The sequence below is a fragment of the Poecilia reticulata genome, linkage group LG11 (genome assembly GCF_000633615.1).
Source record: "Poecilia reticulata strain Guanapo linkage group LG11, Guppy_female_1.0+MT, whole genome shotgun sequence".
NCBI lineage: Eukaryota > Metazoa > Chordata > Actinopteri > Cyprinodontiformes > Poeciliidae > Poecilia > Poecilia reticulata.
Genome location: NC_024341.1, coordinates 20,445,543 through 20,464,178, shown reverse-complemented (window position 1 = coordinate 20,464,178; position 18,636 = coordinate 20,445,543). Strand labels below are relative to the sequence as shown.

At 38.2% G+C, this 18,636-nt stretch overlaps 1 protein-coding gene across 5 annotated transcripts in view; it reads left to right on the top strand.

Annotated features, from left to right (window-relative positions):
• The first annotated feature begins 2,990 nt into the window (after positions 1 to 2,990).
• Positions 2,991 to 18,636, top strand: part of rbms3 (RNA binding motif, single stranded interacting protein) — a 333,346-nt gene continuing 317,700 nt past the window's right edge. For 2 of the 5 annotated variants that reach the window (XM_008422424.2, XM_008422423.2), the window contains exons 1-2: positions 2,991 to 3,261; positions 6,105 to 6,288. In XM_008422424.2, the coding sequence (XP_008420646.1) occupies positions 6,115 to 6,288 (174 nt within the window). In that variant the 5' untranslated portion in view covers positions 2,991 to 3,261; positions 6,105 to 6,114. The remainder of the gene's footprint in view (positions 3,262 to 6,104; positions 6,289 to 18,636) is intronic. The other 3 variants (XM_008422426.2, XM_008422428.2, XM_008422427.2) reach the window with 2 other exon arrangements.

Below are 18,636 nucleotides of genomic sequence, written 5' to 3'. Positions count from 1 at the left end.
ATACTAAAGACTCTGAGCGTTTAATGAGTTTATGTTGCCACCTTGTGGCCATTACTAAACCCCACTATAAACATCCCACCAGTAAGAACAATAGAAAGCTGCTCCTTATTATTATTATTATTATTATTATTATTATTATTATTATTATTATTATTATTATTATTATTATTATTATTATTATTATTTTTACCAAACACATGCTGGTATTTTTAAATTTAAATAAATGCTTTCTTTTTATTCTTGCGTCATTTTGTATCCACCATTTGTCTCCATAAAAACAGGTGCTATTACTACATTTGTTTTTAGAGGGTGAGAAGGAAAAAAGTAAACATTATCTTACCTAGTCATTAGTGGATGAACGACATGTCAGTGAATCAAAAGCAGGAAGTAGACACGATGTACTTTGCAGAACAACATAACATTAGGAATGTTTTCCTCATTAAATTTTAAAACCAACAACTTCAACTAAAGGAAAGAGTTACACAACTTTAGGTAAGATCATGTCATTTGTTTTGACCTTTTTTTTTTCTTTCTTCTGGTTTTACAATGAACAGCAGCATTCATTTAGTGCTACTAAATGAATGCTCAGAGTTTAAAAGTTCAGTTGTAAAAATTGGACTTTTTACAATTGCTCACATTAAAACCACAACTTCAGTGAATCCTATAGGTAAGAGAAGCTGAAGGAAAATGATATCAATCAATCAATCAATCAAATTTTATTTGTATAGCACATTTCAGCAGCAAGGCATTTCAAAGTGCTTTACATAATTAAAATAAAAACAGCATGTGACATTAAATAAACAGTGAGAAAGAGAAAGATAAAAAAAAAAATAAAAAAAACGAAACAAAACAAAAAAACATTAAAACCAGCACCCCTTTAGGACTTCAGTTAAACGCCGTTTAACTGAGATTCTAACCCTCAGGAAATTTAGTCAAAAACACGGTTTGACAAGGACTCCAACCTCTAGGTTTTTAGTTGAAACTCCGTCAACTGGGACTCTAAACCCCGTAGAACTTTAGTTAAACGTCGGTTAACTGGGATTCTAACCCTCAGGGACTTTAGTCAAAAACACAGTTTGACAAGGACTGCAACCTCTAGGTTTTTAGTTGAAACTCCGTCAACTGGGACTCTAAACCCCGTAGAACTTTAGTTAAACGTCGTTTAACTGGGACATTTTCCGGGGGGCTTTACATCATTGAAACGTAGAAAAGAAATAAAAAGAAATTAAAGACATAAAAACATGAAAGACATCAAAACCCGCACTCTAACCCTAATTTAGCCATAAGCAACTCTAAACAGGTGGGTTTTAAGTTGAGATTTAAAGGCACCCAGTGTTTCAGCTGTTTTACAGTTTTCTGGAAGTTTGTTCCAAATCTGTGGTGCATAGAAACTGAATGCTGCTTCTCCTCGTTTGGTTCTGGTTCTGGGGATGCAGAGCAGAACCAGAACCAGAAGATCTGAGGGGTCTAGACGGTTGGTACAGTAATAACAGATCTTTAAGGTATTGTGGTGCTAAACCTTTCAGTGATTTATAAACTAACATCAGTATTTTAAAGTCTATTCTCTGAGCTACAGGGAGCCAGTGTAGGGACTTTAAAACTGGTGTTATGTGCTCTATCTTCCTGGTTTTAGTGAGAACGCGAGCAGCAGCATTTTGGATCAGCTGCTGCTGTTTGATTTATTAGTCAGACCTGTGAAGACGCTGTTGCTGTAATCGATGCGGCTAAAGATAAACGCATGGATGAGTTTCTCTAGATCGTGCTGAGACATCAGTCCTCTAATCCTGGAGATGTTCTTCAGGTGATAGAAGGCCGACTTTGTGACTGTCTTAATGTGGCTCTGAAGGTTCAGGTCAGAGTCCATCACTACTCCCAGGTGATACATACCTTTCAACATTTTTCACAAGTAAAAACTTTAATGTGACTTGTATTTGTATTCAGTTCAATTCAGTCCAATCCGCCTGAAAAACCAGAGCACCAGCCATATCCGGAAGATATGATAAAACATACTTTAATATGAATCCATCTGTTCTGTCAAGGCCTAACACACAGTAGACAGGCAGTAGATAAAATTATGAAGATGCTTATAAAATCATATCCCAGGCATTGTACACCTTGTTAATCTCTATTTAAACCATTTTCTGAAAGTGAAAAATGTAAGAAACATCAGATAACCATAAGATATCTAAAGCTCAGGTGGAAAAAATCTACTGAGAAATGTTAGTCATGTCCGACACAAATATGGCCTCAATGGAATAATGGCACAAAGAAACAACAAACATGTAGATATGAGAGCTCTGGGCAAATAAAGTCACAATACATCGCCTACCTACAAAAAGTCAAAATTTGGTGGCGGCAGCACCATGACGTGGGAAGGTAGGGACATAAAAGCAGCTCAGAGTTAAAAGAAAGATGGATTTTGCTTAGTACAACATAATCCTGGAGGACAATCTGATGAAGTCTGACATTGGTTGACCATCAAGTAGGACGTAAGCGTAAAGAAACAGCTAGAGATACAATAGAATCAAATAGTATTCACTCAAGTCCACACCTGAACCACAGGCATTTCTTTATGCTTACAGAAACCAAACCTCTTGGTTAAATAACGTTTGTAATTTTAATCTCCCAAGGGTATGAATAACTGTAAGATTGTACCTGCGCTGACCTGAGCTTCACCTCAAGCCCCTCCCACTGTCCGGAGCTTTCGCTACCTTTAATCACAAGAACTACAACAGGAAACAATAAAAATACTCGCGCAGACAGCAGAAAAACACACGAGATTTGTACACTTTTATTTGACACAAAAAAGAGGGAATTAAAAAGTGCAACACAAACTCATTAAAGACGTACTCGCTCTGATGGTGGATATTCCAGAGAGCCCCTGAACGCAGCATGCTTGACACCAGCTCGGTGTATCCGGGCGGTGGGAGGGGGAGAAGGAGGGACTGTTTAGTGACAGCTCTCGGGGACACGCCCGCCGCGACAGCGGCAGCAGCGGCGTCGACTTGTGCGGCTCTGAGAACTACCTCCGCTACAAATACCTCCCCCGAAGCATAGCCCATTAAAGCCTCCCGGCCCGGTTCTTTTTGACGGAATAACTTCTCACACAACTTAATGAAGTGCTCGCTCATTGTTGTGCCCAGGACTGCTACTGTGGCTTTCCGCGTCAGAGCAACAACAGAGATGTAAACGCCAAATTGCACTACCGCATCTTCCTCTTCATATGCTTCTGACATAACGAGGAGCCGAAAAGTGACAGAGGTATTTTTTGGGCGTTCTTTTTGGTGACTTGTTTATGTTGCTGTGCCTTTTTGGAGCCATTGTAATAAAACAGACACGGTGCTGGGAGCTGCGTTTAAAAGCAGCGGCAATGATTTTCATAAAGTCGGTGCAACCTTAGCAGCCACATATCTGATCGAGTCTTCCTTAAATGTCTCGCACTGGGCCTCACCTTTTAAAGACTTGGCAAACGTTCATGTTTTTTATAGGTCACAAAACTTTTAAAAGTAGGTCTTTCCGTGTGGCTTTTCACCATTTCTACCCCTCTGTAAATTAGCTCATCGCACGTATTGCCTCGCATGCGCTGATTAAAATGTCCCAACAGGTGCGTTAACCTGCGCTGACATAAAGGTTCTCAAGGTGCTGCAATGTTAGAGCAGTAAGTTAAAACTCGGTTAAAACCTGCATTTATGAGACTGAACTGACCTTTTTAGCTAATCAATTGCTCCAGAATGCAGACAGAAGTTTTTTTTTTCTTCTTCTGATTTTATCCGGAAAATTTGACCTCTTTTAATATATTTAATAGACCGCTGCTGAAACTTAGAGTTAAATTGTAACTAAGCGAATAGAGCTATTTTATTTTTTATTTAAGAATATGATGTTCCATCTGTGCTCGGACGTTTTGCATTCAACTCTTCAGCTCTATGTTAATGCGCACATCTTTTGAGTTTCTCAAACATGCTTATCTTTGCTCAAAATGCAGTTTGTGCTTCCTGAAGCAATAGTGTGGCATCATCTTTAATGCTGGGTTCAGCTGCAGCATTGTGCCTTCGAGCTAGTAGTGAATCATTTGGTGCCATGAGTTGAACCTTCTTTTAGGGTTGAAGAGTTGAAAATGAAGCTAATCTAAAAGTGCAATTAGTTGCAGTCCCCTGACTGTCCACTAGAGGCTGATTAAGTGAAGTAAGCCAGTTCTCATAGGTGGCAGTTTGCAGATTTTCTTGATAAAAACAGCCAAGGATACTCGTGCTTCTACTGCAGCCTTGCATCTCATAAGGGCTTGAGAAATTAGTAATCTGATCAATGACAAAACATCTACTTCAATTCTGATTGTCTGCTGCAAGAGGACAGAGCAGTTGAGCTTGATTTATACAGGAGAACATCCATACTAGCCATTTCCACTCCAAGACAATTAATAGTACACATTTGTGCTGTGATGTGAATGCTGTTTTTGGACTATTTAACTACTAATAAAAAAAGAGAACATTCCCTAACATCTTTCCTTAATCATGTCAGTTTTATTATTCCCTCTCAGACCTGTCAGCTGCAGCCCTTTGTGCTGATTCATTTCCCTTGTGGCTGGACGAGACATGAAGGAGTTTGTTATTCTGCAATAAACCCTAAAGTAAAGTGAAAACATTTCATATGCTGAGAGACTTGCGACCTGATATCTGGAGCCGTTCAAGACAAAAGGTGGATTGTAATACGTTGCATTTATTACTTTTAAAACGTACTTCTAAAAGTAGTTTAACAGGATCGTACCTCATAATACGGCAATTCTAATTAAAAATAAACATTTTGCAAATTAAAATGAATTTATTTTAGTTACTCCTATTACCTTTGTTATTGTATTAGGCAAAAACGAGCATGTTTGAAACAGGATGCACAGAAGGAAATCACATAAATTATGGCACTGATTTGAAAAAATTTGTGGTGAAAAATTGAGATCTGAACTTGTTTCTTGCAATCTAATTTATCTTGTAAGAATGTTACTTATTGTATTTAAAAAATGCCAGATTTTGTTAATCATAATTTTGTGTCAAATTATATCTTTTCAAAAAACTAAACCAGGCAAGTCTTTTCATCAAATAGATTTCTTCCTTGTTTTAAATTTTTTTTAGATGGCTATTTTTTTAAATTCTGCACTCAAGACAGAAACTTTATTCTTACTTGAGTAATTTTTGGCTACTCACCACACTTCTGTTCAAGACTCATAATTGCAGAGTTATTATAGAACATTGTCCTCCCTCATTCTGAAGATGAAGAATATGGCACAACTACAAACCTACCAGAACATGACCACAAATCTGGCCTTTGTGGAAGAGTGCCAAGACGTTTGCAGGTTTGCCACAAGCTGCCCTAGTCAGACTTTTTTGCTTGCATGCAAAACACTATTTGCTAGCACTTCACATCACCTGGAACACGCCGTCTCTACTTTGAAAGATGGTCATGGCACAATCATACTGTGGGGATGTTTTTCTTCAGCAGGCCATGAAGTATTTTGCAAAGGATGGTCTAAATTTCCAGTCTGTAGGTGTTCAGACCTGATTGAGATGCAGCCCAAAAAACGTTTAACTTGAGAAGCTGCTGCTCTATTCATCTCTCCCCTTCGCCTCACGACCTTTACTCAGGATACATTTTAGGTGTGAAACGAGGTGACCTCTCATTTAGGCAAAGGCTCTGCCTTTACGCTCAGGACAAATATCTTTCTGTATCCTGACTGTGAGTTTCACTTTCTTTTCTGCTCTCTTCGTCTTTTCTGATTCCGTTTGAAATTCATGGAAAATATGAATGTGTTGTGCTCACTAACGATGATGGCCACAGCCCTTTATACGAGCATGTTGTCCTTGTTTTCATGCGAAATCTTTCCGAATGCGTCACCCCTTTCTTTGAGTTCTAGCACGATAAAGGTCAATGAAATGTTTAGTTACTGAAAATAAACAAGCACAAAACTGGACTAATTTAGCCAATTATTGCAACTTGTATACAATTTATAGTTCTTCTTAATAGGAAATTAAAAGTTCTGCTAGAATTCTGTAATAGTGAACAATCTTGTTCGCCTCTTTTGTCAGCATGTCTGTAGCATCTCATCTTTTATTGTTTAGGCAGAGGAAGATGGAGGTCCAAAGTGGCGTTCAGCAGCCAGAGCCCTGCCCACTGGACTCTCCTCAGTCGGTGGCCAGTCAGCAGAATGAAGCGAAAGACGGACAGATGGATACGAGTGGCCGGACGTCCGCTGACGACCAAAGCAAGGACACACACCCGGAAAGCCAGAAAGACGACAAAATAGTAAGTTTACGACTCCCCCTCCTATGCACATCTGCTGGGGCCCGTGCTGCGTCTGGGTGTGTACGTACATGTGTGTTGAGTGATTACATCCTGTCTGTCCTCCGCATCCCCACTGACTCATTCAGCATGTTATCTCCTGGAGTGCTGAAAGGCGAAGCTGCAATGAGAGTGGTGTGTTTTGTAGTTTTAAGCATTCGCAAGCATTTTGTGCGAGAGTTTCCAAGTGCTGGGAGGACCTGTTTGCACACTGCTGCTGTTACAAGAAAAGTGAAACTGTTGCTCTAGTGGCTCAGCGGTTTCAAAGGAAGTAGGTAATGTGTTGTTATGTTGCTATAAGAACCAATCGGAGCAAACTCGGAACCACAGCCACAGCGTGCACCTTTTAAATTGCTTACTTTTACATGCAGACCGAAGTGGCTTTTACAGTCGCCACATGCGAGCACTGACTCACATTCTCAGACGTATCAAGGCTCTGCCATCTTGGAGCCCTCGGCACATCCGAGAGTGACAGTGAAATCCTCGCTGGCTGTGCTCCATCTCAAGGGCATCAATCATGCTTGCCTGGCAAGAGCCAGAACCTCTTTCCGTCAATCAGCCCAAGAGGCTCTGTACGCCTTGGAGCAGAGACGAGACAGAGGCAGCATAAACACAACAGATATATGAAAACATTCTTGAGAAGGCTGGACTGAATGCTTACCGGCAACTATGATTGGAAGGCTTGTCCTGGCTTGCGCTACTATTTCTGAATCTTTTAGCAGTAATCTATGTTTTTATATATATATATGTATATATATATATCTAGAAAAGTGTTTAAGAGCTGCAACCTTCATACTGTTGCAGAAACCTTTGGTCTCTCCTCAGACATTCTCTGGCTTCCCATTCAAAGGACTAAATCATGAGGAAAATTATATACATGCATACCAGTTATACAACAAATTATGCATTATATTAAATTCTCTTTTTCTCAGATCCTTCCTTCTGTATTTTCTACCAGTAAAGTCTTTTCAATAGGTTGGATCATAAGGGGAAGAGAATTGCATTCAGTGCTTGGTTTGAAAGACTCAAAGTTTCACTTTTTAAAAAAGTGACTCTTTGTGTCTGTGTGTGTGTTCAATGCCAATGCATCCAAACCCAAGAGTGAAGAAGTAAACTGTGAAAGCTGTGGTGATTGCTGCTCCAGCAGGAGGTTTTGTCCTTCAGCCTGGGTATTTTTCCTTTGGCTGCTGGTGCTGCATTGTGAAGCAATGAGACATAAAGGTGTTGGCCTTTGAAATTTAAGAGTTCCTAACAAGCTCGAGTGGTACTGCCTCTGTCGTTAAATCCATTTCTGGCTGCGTGAAGCAAAGTGGTGGGGGTGCTTTTTTCTCTCTCTCTCTTTGTTTATTTACTCATTTTTTTCCTGTTCTTTTTCTATCTTTGTTGTTAATTAGCAATGCAGCACTTCCTCTAAAGGTTGCCCTGGGAATGTGCTTCCCTCTGTCACTGCCAGGCCAACTGGTTGGCAAGCTGGCTGCTGCCTAATTCATTTCTGTTTTTAGAGTGTTAATTTATCAAGGCATCACCAGTGGAAGTGGATCACTGCCCTTATTACACTGAAATGTTACCAGCATCTCGTCTGTTTAGCCGTGCATCAGTAAAGCGTCGTAAAAAAGGAGAACAGTTTGACCTGTGGTGGTACAAGGCCATCCTGTGCTCACTCAGCTGTTGTGTAAAGGTTAGGAAAGTCATCCGGGAAAAGTTAATTTGCTCGTTTAAATCCCCAGGCTGACTCCCGTGTCTGGTTTACCCAGGGGTGAGAAAAATGAAGTCAAGGTTTAGAATTCATTTTACTCTCAGATATGTGCTGATGAAGTACTCTTCAGTGAGCAGTTAATCAGCAGATGCTGATCGCTATGATGTTATCTGCTTACAGTAGAAGTCGGGGCTGTGTCTGGGCTTCAGCAGTTTTTGAACCAAGTTGGTGTTTAAAAAACACGTGACTCGGTGACAGTATTGTCGCCCTGATTTCGAATCCACACATTTGAAACCATTCAATCTATTGTGTAGGAAAGTTAGATTAGTTCTTTTTTCCCCCCTCACTTATCAAAGAATTGGTATAAGGCAAATATGGCAACTTTAATTCCTTTTGGCAATGATCCTGCAATCTTAACATAGTTTTGCATCTGAGGTTTTTTTCCATATTTTTGGCAGAAACATTTAGGCTCCATTAAGCTGGAGATGGAATTTTAATGCACAGCTATTTTTCTAATTGCAACTTACTCTGAGCCGAAACCACTAAGAGTGGTGCTGTTTGTACAGCTATGCTATTGTATTGCTCTTTATTTTCTTACAATCTTATCTTTTGCTACCTTAAAAATTCTTGCAATCACTGTGTCAATAGATCAGTTTGACGAAATTATTGGTCCTGCGCCCTTGTAGTCATGACTGTTAATTGGGGATCCACCTATCTGAACATTTTGGCCGATATTTAATACTAATCATATTATTACAGCCCATATCTGATATTTAGTGATATTGTAAATCTCAGTCCGCTTTTGAAAAAACAGTCATGCAGCTGAGATTGCGTCTCTGCATTAAGAAATGTTTGTGTTTAAGACACAAACATAAACAGCGACAAGATGAAAATAAACATCCAATTTTCATATCAGACTAGTTTTATGTTTATTATGTTAAAAATGACTAAAATTAACAGACACTAATGCTGCTGTATTGTGCAGTTCTGATTTTAATGGGCACTACTTTCACTTGTTGGGTATTGCGCCCAAACATTTTATTTCATATTTTTTTTCATCATGTTGGTCCGAGAAGCAGTTTTAAACGTCCACAGAGTTGACTAGTGACTGAAAAGCTAAATTCTCTAGTATTCCTCATGTTTCAAGAAACACTTTCTTAAACTAAATATCCAAAAAGGTGAAATGCGTCCACACATCTCCCCAAAACTGCAGATGACATCAGCTTACAGATAAATGAATGACAAATATTGGGAGTTGTGTTCAATTGGTGACCCCCATGGCGATTGACCTTAAAATGCCTTAATTGGGACCCAGATTCAAAATGTGGAACAAGGTCATAATAGTTCCACTATAATAACCCAAATAGGTGAAATTATTCTTAATTGATCCATTTTAGTTGTGCTTGCCTCAGTGTTTTATGGAAAATACCTTAAAAGATCAGGTTAACTTGCCCTTTCAAGAACGAAGCTTTGTGAAGATGACCCTGCTTTTAACCCCAACAGGATCTGTGCCACTTCTGACCCCGACCTCGCGCTGATCCATGACACCCGCTGGAGTGTGGTACACAACCTTTACACCAACCCAAGGGAGTGCTTCATGCGTGTGTCTCATCATAATGACATGAGCCTCTGTGCTTATTATTTTGCAATTAGCTTTTCTCAAATCTCCCAACATCAGCCAACCACCAATGTTGATGAGCTGCACTGCTGATTTGAAGTGTTGCAGTAATTGGTGTTATAGCGGCCCAGTGACCTTTAACTCATTAACTTCACTGAAAGCAGAAATAAGTCAGCGAGGAAAACGCCTGTGGCTGCATGTAGGAGTTGGCTCGCTGATCCTGCAGTTTTTATAATTATTCGCTGCAGTTCCCTACGAAGAATGTCTTTGTGAGTGTGTTGATGTTGGTGCTTGGATGCACTCTGTTGCTGCAGATGGCTCATTTTTATCTCTCATATGCATGTAAAACAGAGTCATCTTTTTTCTCATGGTGGTAAATTGTGTTTTCTATCCATTAGAAATGAATCACTGAGGACTGAGCCTTTACGCATGCAGCAAAATAGGGGTACTGGTGATTACTGTGGTTATATTTGATTACACAAACGAGAAACATTAAAAACAGAGGAGAGAGATAATATTGAATTGCTTTGACTATGTGTGGATCTTCAAATGAGTGATCAGAAAACGTAGCTGAGTAAAAGTTATTAACCAGTTAAATCAACTGATGTCAGCCTGAATCGATTATCGGGAACTTTCCCAACTTTGCAGTGTCTTGTTGTCCAGATGGTCTTGAACTTTTTCTTAAGAGCGATATGCTCACCATGATTTTTAAGGAAAGTGTAAAAGCAGATGGTTTCTCACCCTGCTTAGCAATATGGCGTCAGCTGCACTGTGGCAGTTTTAGCTGTGATTCACCACAGTTTAATATGTAGCCTATAAAGTCTGAACCTTGTCAGCAGTTTGACCTTTTAAATTTCTTATCCAACTTCCCTACTTGGTATCTTTCAAAATAATCTGCATGTGCATGAATATAATAAAAATCTCGTTTAAAAAAATACTAGAACATCGTCACTGTTTAAAACCAAGACCTGGTCTTGTATGATAATGCAATGATTTGACAAAAATATTGCCCATTGCCCCTTTTTGTCCTCCACTTTGCAGATTACCTTTGTGGTCGCTGGCAGGGCCCAGATAATTAACTTTTGTCATTTCTCCTCCCACACTTTGCTTTTGAAGTTGTAGCCGCACGGCCGTCTGGCCGCAGGAGCTCTAATAGCATCCTGGCATCCCATCGATTTCAGCCTCCATCTCCGGATATCAGTGCCTGGAAGGAGCAGTCCCAGTCTGCCTCAACTCTCCACAGGTTGATCATTACACCAATATACCTGATCGACAAGTGTCCAGTTGGTTATGTGTATATTAAATTGGAAAAATAAAAACGCCCTGTGGACATGCCAGTGACTAATTTTATTGTATGTAAAGTCCTGGGTCTGTCTCTCCAAGAACTCTAAAATCGGTACTGGAGATACAAAAATGCATACCTCAGAATCAGAAAGTGCTTTGGGAGAAACATTAGTTGTTGTTTTTTTTAGATAAACATGAAAACCAGACTGACATTTTCTTAAGAGGAAGAGAAGTCCAAATTGATTTTGACATTATAAGATGTTTCTACAAAATGTTGCTCTGTGGTAAGACCAACAATGCATCTAGCAAAAGCAACATAAAAACATATGCAACGCAAAACCTGATCTGAAACTTTGACTTTCTAAATTTGGCAAAATGCATGTATTAGATTAATTCATTGCATATTGCAAAACGTAGTGCTTAGCAGGTTGTCTTCTCATTGTGGGCTGGAGGATTTGCAAGATACAAAGAGAAGTGAAAGTGAATTTAAAGCTGTTTTGATATGAAGGCTAAACAGTAAAATGAAGTCGTCTTGCTCTCCAGAACCAGGAGAGCCAGGGTCTGGAGATTAACTAAATTTTCTTACGGCAAAATATTATTTCATAAATAAAATAAATGCTACTTATTCCTATCAGAGGCAGTTAATGTTTGTCCTGAGTGTTGAGAGCAGGATGTAATTGGGTTAACTCCTTGTTTGGTGACCAAGGTAAAGTCTGAGTGTGAGATCTTATGTATTAGGGACAGATGATCATTAGGGAGGACGTGGAGCAGAACGAACAATTTATTTCACTCCAATTCAGAATATTATGTGCTCTAAACATCAGCTGGCCAGAGACCAATGTTGAAATGCAGGTTTATGTTTTGCATGTAAAGACGATTCTTCTGCAGAAAAAAACCCCATACAGAATTCAGCTCTGATGTAGACAGTGAAGAATGCTAATTGGCTATTTGTGGAGACTACTTTTTTTCCCCCAACTATTTTAGTCTGCTTTCCCTTTAATCTGACACACTAAAGTACGGGTGGTGATCAGACTCTTCAAATGTCTTTTATCAGCAGTTCTATTTTTTCCTCATACAGCACATTTACACTACTTCTGTTCAGAGCACACACTTTCAACATAAACATAGACAACACAGAGACCCTCACATACCAACTCGAGCAGATCTACAGTGTCATAGCATCAGCAGATCATGGGAACCTTATTAGCTGTTGTCACAGAACATTTATGCCTCGTCTGTTTCTGAGAGCTGTCATGAGCAAAAGGTTGCTCTTTGCTACAAAGTGGCCACCCGACTGGGCTTTTTTTTTTTTTTTTTTACTCCTCTTCGTTCTAATGGAGAGCAGTGGCTTGGGTCATCTCTATCTGTGGCTAGGTATAAAGAAGGGTGATTTCTGTCTGAAAATAGCCCCACTGTCAGCTCGCCTTAGTTGCCGCGGCTGCTGAGAGAATCAGTTAAGTGGATCAGCGCTCACTGGAGAGTCTGACTTTGTGGCAAGACATGGTGCAGTGATGGGATCAACAGCTGCCCCTAATCTCTTCTCAGTACAAATGACCCGAAAGTCACTGGTCACTGCCTGACTCTAGCATCAGATTCAGCCGATTGTCAGTTTTTAAAACAAATATCAATCTTTTCTGTTCTTAGTGTTTTCGTTAGATGTAATATTTGAAATCCATGGATTTAAGTGACTCTTTGACCTGTTTTTTATTTTTATTTTTGTTTGTTTAAAGCCACAAATGCCGTCGTATGTTACTGAGATCTTGTGTGACGTACCAACATAAAGCAGTGTGCATTTGTGAGGAGTAGATGTAACCCATGTTTTCATTCTTTCTTTTTTTCTTTTTACAAATAAAAATTTAGTCCTTAAATTTGCCTTTCACTGCAATTACAGCTGCAAGCAATTTGGAGTATACCTCTACCAGTTTTATAGAGACTCATAATTTCCCAAATCTTCTTTCCATTTACATCAACACATAAACATGCTTTCATCTGGGACATGCTATTGTAGCTCTAGCTGTTTATTTAGGGTTGTGATGATGCTAGAATGTGAACCTCCAGGCTTTTGCAGCCTCAAACTGATTGGTGCATTTCCTTATTTTCATGATGGGTTTTCTACCAAACTTTTCAGCTACTTAAATTAAATTCCACTCATGTAGAATCTGCTAAGCAATTAAGTGACATGTGAATGCAATTTAAAGTGTTAGATTTTATTTAGGGGTAGTAGAATGAAAAGGTAATAACACAAATGTGTGCAACTTTTACGTCTTCAATTGTAGAAAAAAATAAATCCACGTATCATTTTCTGTTCCCTTTACATTTCTGAACTACTTTGTAATGGTCTATCCCACTAAATCCTGGGTTTGTGGTTGTAATATTGCAATGTATAAAAAAGCTCCAGGGGGTGTAAAATTTTTGCAGGACACGTCATGTTTGGTGATAAAAAAAAAAAAAAAAGAATTACTCTCTCAAGTGCATGGAATGGAGGAACTTCTGAAATATTAAATTAGACATTTATCCCCTTGAGTTGTTAAGACATAAGCTGTATAAATTAAGAAAAAAAGTGGCCATGTTATGAATTTTCTTGGCTCATAATGAAATATTTGTTGGATGTGCATCTTGATTTGTAGGCCAGCAATTTGGCTTGGAAACATAAGCACAAGAATACCCCATTAAGGGGGCCATCTGGAAAAATCCTTTGCTGTGATTAAAAGAGAGGGAGAAAAAAAAAATCATCCTCTTGCATTTTTTAATGAATTGTTCGCCCCATGGATGTTTGCTGGGTGCCTGCCACACCGGAGCTGTGTGTTAGTGGTTTGTGTGAAGGCTGGAAAGTGTTCCCCCCTCCTCCTGTGTTTTTTTTTTTTTTTTTTTTTTGATGACTTGGCACCAAAGGAAAGGTTAAGGAAGACTTGTGCAGAATTGCCAAATGTGCTACATTAGCAGCAGTCGGTTCTGGGTTTTACTGCTTGAAATTCTCCAGAGTTTTATCTATTGCTAGAAAATCTGTTTAATGATATCATCTGTGGAGTCAAGCCAATTCATCATTAGGCAGAATGTTTGACATACACTTTTTGTGTTTAAGACATAAACACAAACTATTGCTATTAAAAAGCCCAGAGTCTTACTGGATTATGTTTACAAACTCAGATTGCACAAAGTCTGTTTTATTACTGTTATGAGTCATTATAGATGGCGTTATTTTGTAGAAGGAAGGTATAAAAGAACTTAACTTTTTTTTTTACAGCTCATGAGTTCGTTGCAGAACTTTTGTTTCCTCATTTCTGAAAAGAAATCTTCTCGTGATGCACGCTTGGATGGGAATTGCGTTCAATCTTTAGGACAAACTGTAATGGTCCAGAAAATAACACTACAAAACAGCAATAGCAGTCTTGAGGTTTAAAATGAGTAAGGAAAAAGACCCTACAAACTCAAGAGAAAATAGTTTTGAGGGCAATTATTTTCTTGGACTATCTTCATCAGTAGGTTATTCTTCTATATTACAACTTTGCTTTCCGTACTTGTATAGTACTTCCAAAATAATGTTTCAATTTCCGGTAAAATTAAAGTATTTCCTCCTTAGTTTTTGTCCCAGTTAACTAAAATTTCGATGACAATTCTATGAATTAATTTACTGTTTTGCACTGAGGTGTACACAACTGATTCAGAAGTGTTTACTCACTTTTCTGACAAATTTAGATAAAAAAAGAAGAAACCAATATCACTTTTATGCTATTGAAGTGAGAAAACTTTGAAAATCACATTTCAATGAAAGAAGAAAAGCAAACGAAGCTTCTGTACTCTGTTTGAACTCTTTGTGGTTACAAAAAGTTCTACTTCCTCAACTTTGTGCCTCGCTCAACTACAGATGTACTATATGCAGAAACCAAGGACAGACATGCTCTGATTCTATCTGTTGTGCCCTAGTTTTATGAAACATTGTCCATAAAAGCTGTCACTTCAAAGTAGTGACTGTTTATGTAAATTTGAGACGTTGTTTACTCTTCAGTGGCTAAGCAGACTCGAGGGTTGACCTTATTGAGTAACTATTATTTGGAATAATCTTGATGTGAACAATCATAGAGAAGCCTGAAAAAAGCTCCGTCTCACATGACCTTCAAAGGTTTATCATAATGCAATATTTTCATTTTAACTTCACATAGGTGGGTGTAAGATTGTGAAAGTAAAACCTTGTGTTTAACTCTGTTTGTATATTTGTTTTTAAGCGCTTCTTGCAAAGATTATGCTGTTCGGCTCTGTAAAGTACCACAAGTATAACAAGCCGGTGTTTCTGGTAAATTCACTCGGCTATCTGCTTTGATAGCCAGCCTTGAGTTGGCCGCTGACAAACTGCCACTTGTAGTCTTAAAGCACAGATTTTTTAGGCTTGTACCTGTTTAAGAAAATCCCCTTTGGCACTTTGGTGTTATTAAGGGATTAATGAATCACATAAAATATTTGGCAAATTTAAAATACCAGATTTATATACCTTGGCATTGTAAAACCAGACTGTCTTCACTCAGAAAGTTAGCTTAATTATATTAATGTGAATTCTCATAGGTGAAATATAACTTGCAGTCTTAAACTGCAGTGTTTCTTCATACATTAATCTTATTTCATAGATGAAAAGCTGAGTTTAAAAAAAAACAATTTTTTTTTTAAATATATAAACATTCAGGGAGGGACCTCTTTTTAACAGTAGATCCTACTTGGAAAAAAGTGCCTGCATTCATCTAATGTTGGCAGAAAAAGTTTCAATTTTTTTTTCAAGTCAAATCTCAAATCTTTGTGGATAAATCTAAATCAAGTCTCTAGTGACTGAAATAAACACATTTAATGAAATGACATGAATTCCAGTGGACCTGAAAACATGGACTGTTTCTTTTTAGGTCTAAAGTACATGAACATTTAACACTTATCTCCAAGTATTTTAATGTTTAACAGCTATTTTTTAGCATTTAATATCCCATCAAAAACTAATAGAAGTTAAACCCTGATAATATTGAATGCTGAATAAAACAAAATGCATTTTTGTCTTGATCAAGTGAACATCTATTTATCCCTATGTTAAAATTGTTAACTCCTTCAATATAAATTGTACTAAATGCGATTTGGAGGGTTTTTTCTTACGATAGCTACCACAATGGGATTAAAGTGTTTGAGTTGAGTTGACTAGGAAAAATGCAAAACGCTGTGACCTACCATAACCCAGAAATACACTGAGCTTCATGCAGCTGGAGAAAAATCTAGTTACTCCAGCGCTTTATCTGACCTCCTGTGAAAAGAGCATTAAGACTGAAAAACTGTATGTTGAAAATTTTTTTTGTGTTTTTTGAAACCACAACTTTTTTATTTACAACCTTAGTGCACCTTGGAAATGACATTAGGTGTAGTGAGAAATTGTAAAAAAAAAAAAAAAAAGAAACGAATAGTACTGGCCTTTGGGAAATGAAGTGTCAGACAAGACAACCTATTGAACTGGGCTTTGTCTCAACTCTATCATACATATATTATTGCGTTTAAATCTTTTAGCAAATCTCATTGCAGTGCAAACACACAGGTCAGCAGTCTGCTCTGCTGCTGCGTAAATGAAATGGTAATAAAGGGTTTCATCACTGCTACTAATTACTGAATGACAGTTTTCACACCAGCCTTTAAGTCTGCGTGTGCATGTGAGCATGCCTGTGTGTGATAGGCCTAATTAAGTAAACTCCCATTACACTTAAAAGTGCATTACTGCCGCTCTGTTGTAAAGGCTATAATTAGAGTGCTGGGGAGAGTGAGCTGTAATTAAGTTATTTCTCAAGTATTATTAGTCCACTTGTTCTCTGAGCTATTTGGATTGATAAGGATAGGATACATATTTGGCTGTGTGCCAGAGCTTTGTTAACTTTATAGTTATTAAAGCAAAAGAGCCATTACAACACCGCAAGATTTAAGTGCCCGCATTATCTCGTTCGCTTAAGAAATTGTGGCTGATAAAATTACCGCATCACAATAAATTTGTAAATTTGCAAAGTAGTTGGAGAAAAAGCAAGTGGCAACATGAATACAAACATTTGCAGGCATTTTGTTGATTGCTTTTCATACTTGCATCAGTTGATGTCGGCAGTAGGAGCATTCTGGTCTACAGATTATTTGACTTAACCGACTTTTTAATCCCAAACGCATCATTTCCCAGTAACTGACTGAATTTGATCCTTGCATGTCTGTTACACAAAATACACACATGCTGGCTAATTTTATATGCTTTAGCCACGTTTCACTCACTTTTTGCAAAAAACACTGATTAAAAACATACACACACCTACTTAAAGATCTTTTCACAAGGAGATAAAGCAACATGTCATTGTCTGCTATAGGAAAGCTCAAAGGCCTGATCTCTTGGTCACAGTTGCTCATGTTGCACAAATCCCATCAGAAGGGTAGCGGAGTGGATTGAGAGCATGGGTTCTTTTCCAGGAGAGCTGTGGCACATCCTGAGTTTGAACTGTTCTGAATGGGACTATTTTAAACCTAGTGTGCTTTTCTTAGACTGACTGATGCTCTCTTTGCTGCACAGTTGTTCTCTGTATTCCTGACATCACACCTGTTGTATTTTGTGCTCTGGATGATAGCTAACTGATAAAATGGACATTGAAAGACGAGTACTGTGAAGCCTAGCTCAGATATAAACTCTGTCAGAGAGGGTGTCCTGAACTTTATATCTTGGCAGCAGCAGAGATCTGTGAACAAGCCAATCAAATAACGCCTTCATAACATCAAAATCATCCATGACCACTTTATCTTTCACAACAAAATGTGGAAGAATTGCAGGTAGCGACAGGCTTGGGCAGGTATGAGATTCTCACACTATCATATTGTGTAAACATGTTGCAGTTTGCATGGTGTTACCTCAGTGTCTGCATACAAATCCGGAGCAGAAATGTCTAATGCAGGGCTCGAAATTCACAGCGGGATTGCAGGCATTGCACAATATATAACTGATTCCCTCAAATCTAGTTTTTATAAAGCCGGAAATTTCCAAACACAATTACGGTGATTTGTAACGGCGTTTGGACGTTTGCATCTCAACCATGAACTAAAACGAAGAGCTCTCCTGATTTCTGCAAAGTTTCATATCCTTCCGCTGTGCCAGTGTGTCCTTTTGTTAGCAAAATCAACAGTTGTCAGTTTCAACACATTTAATTCTAAGTTACTCAAAACACGGATCGCTCGTTAAAATGTAAATTAAACTATACATCAGCTGTAGGTGGCCTGCTGCTGAAACACACCACAAGAAGAATTCATTAAGAGATGACAGTCAGTTTCCAACCTTCACCACATTTTCAACTTGTAATGGAAAGTTGGCTTGTTAAAACGGACAGTGGTGCAAAAGCAACAAGAAGCCAAATCAATAAGTAATACTTTACCATAGTTGCAGTTGATAGCAGATGTTGACAAGATGAATAAATATTTGACAGACATAATTAGATTTTTCATCCTCTCACCTAACTTTGAAAGATAAAGGTCACTAAATACAAAATTCACATAATTGATTCAGAGGAAAAAAAACGATTAGTTTGTTAAAAAAATTAAATATTGATACAGACTGAAATAATTTGCACCAACAGCAGCACTAAACAGCTACATGTGCCATATTAAGCATAACACATGAAATGTAGTCATTATTGTGAAAAACAGAAATAATACTCACACACACCAATATATATATATA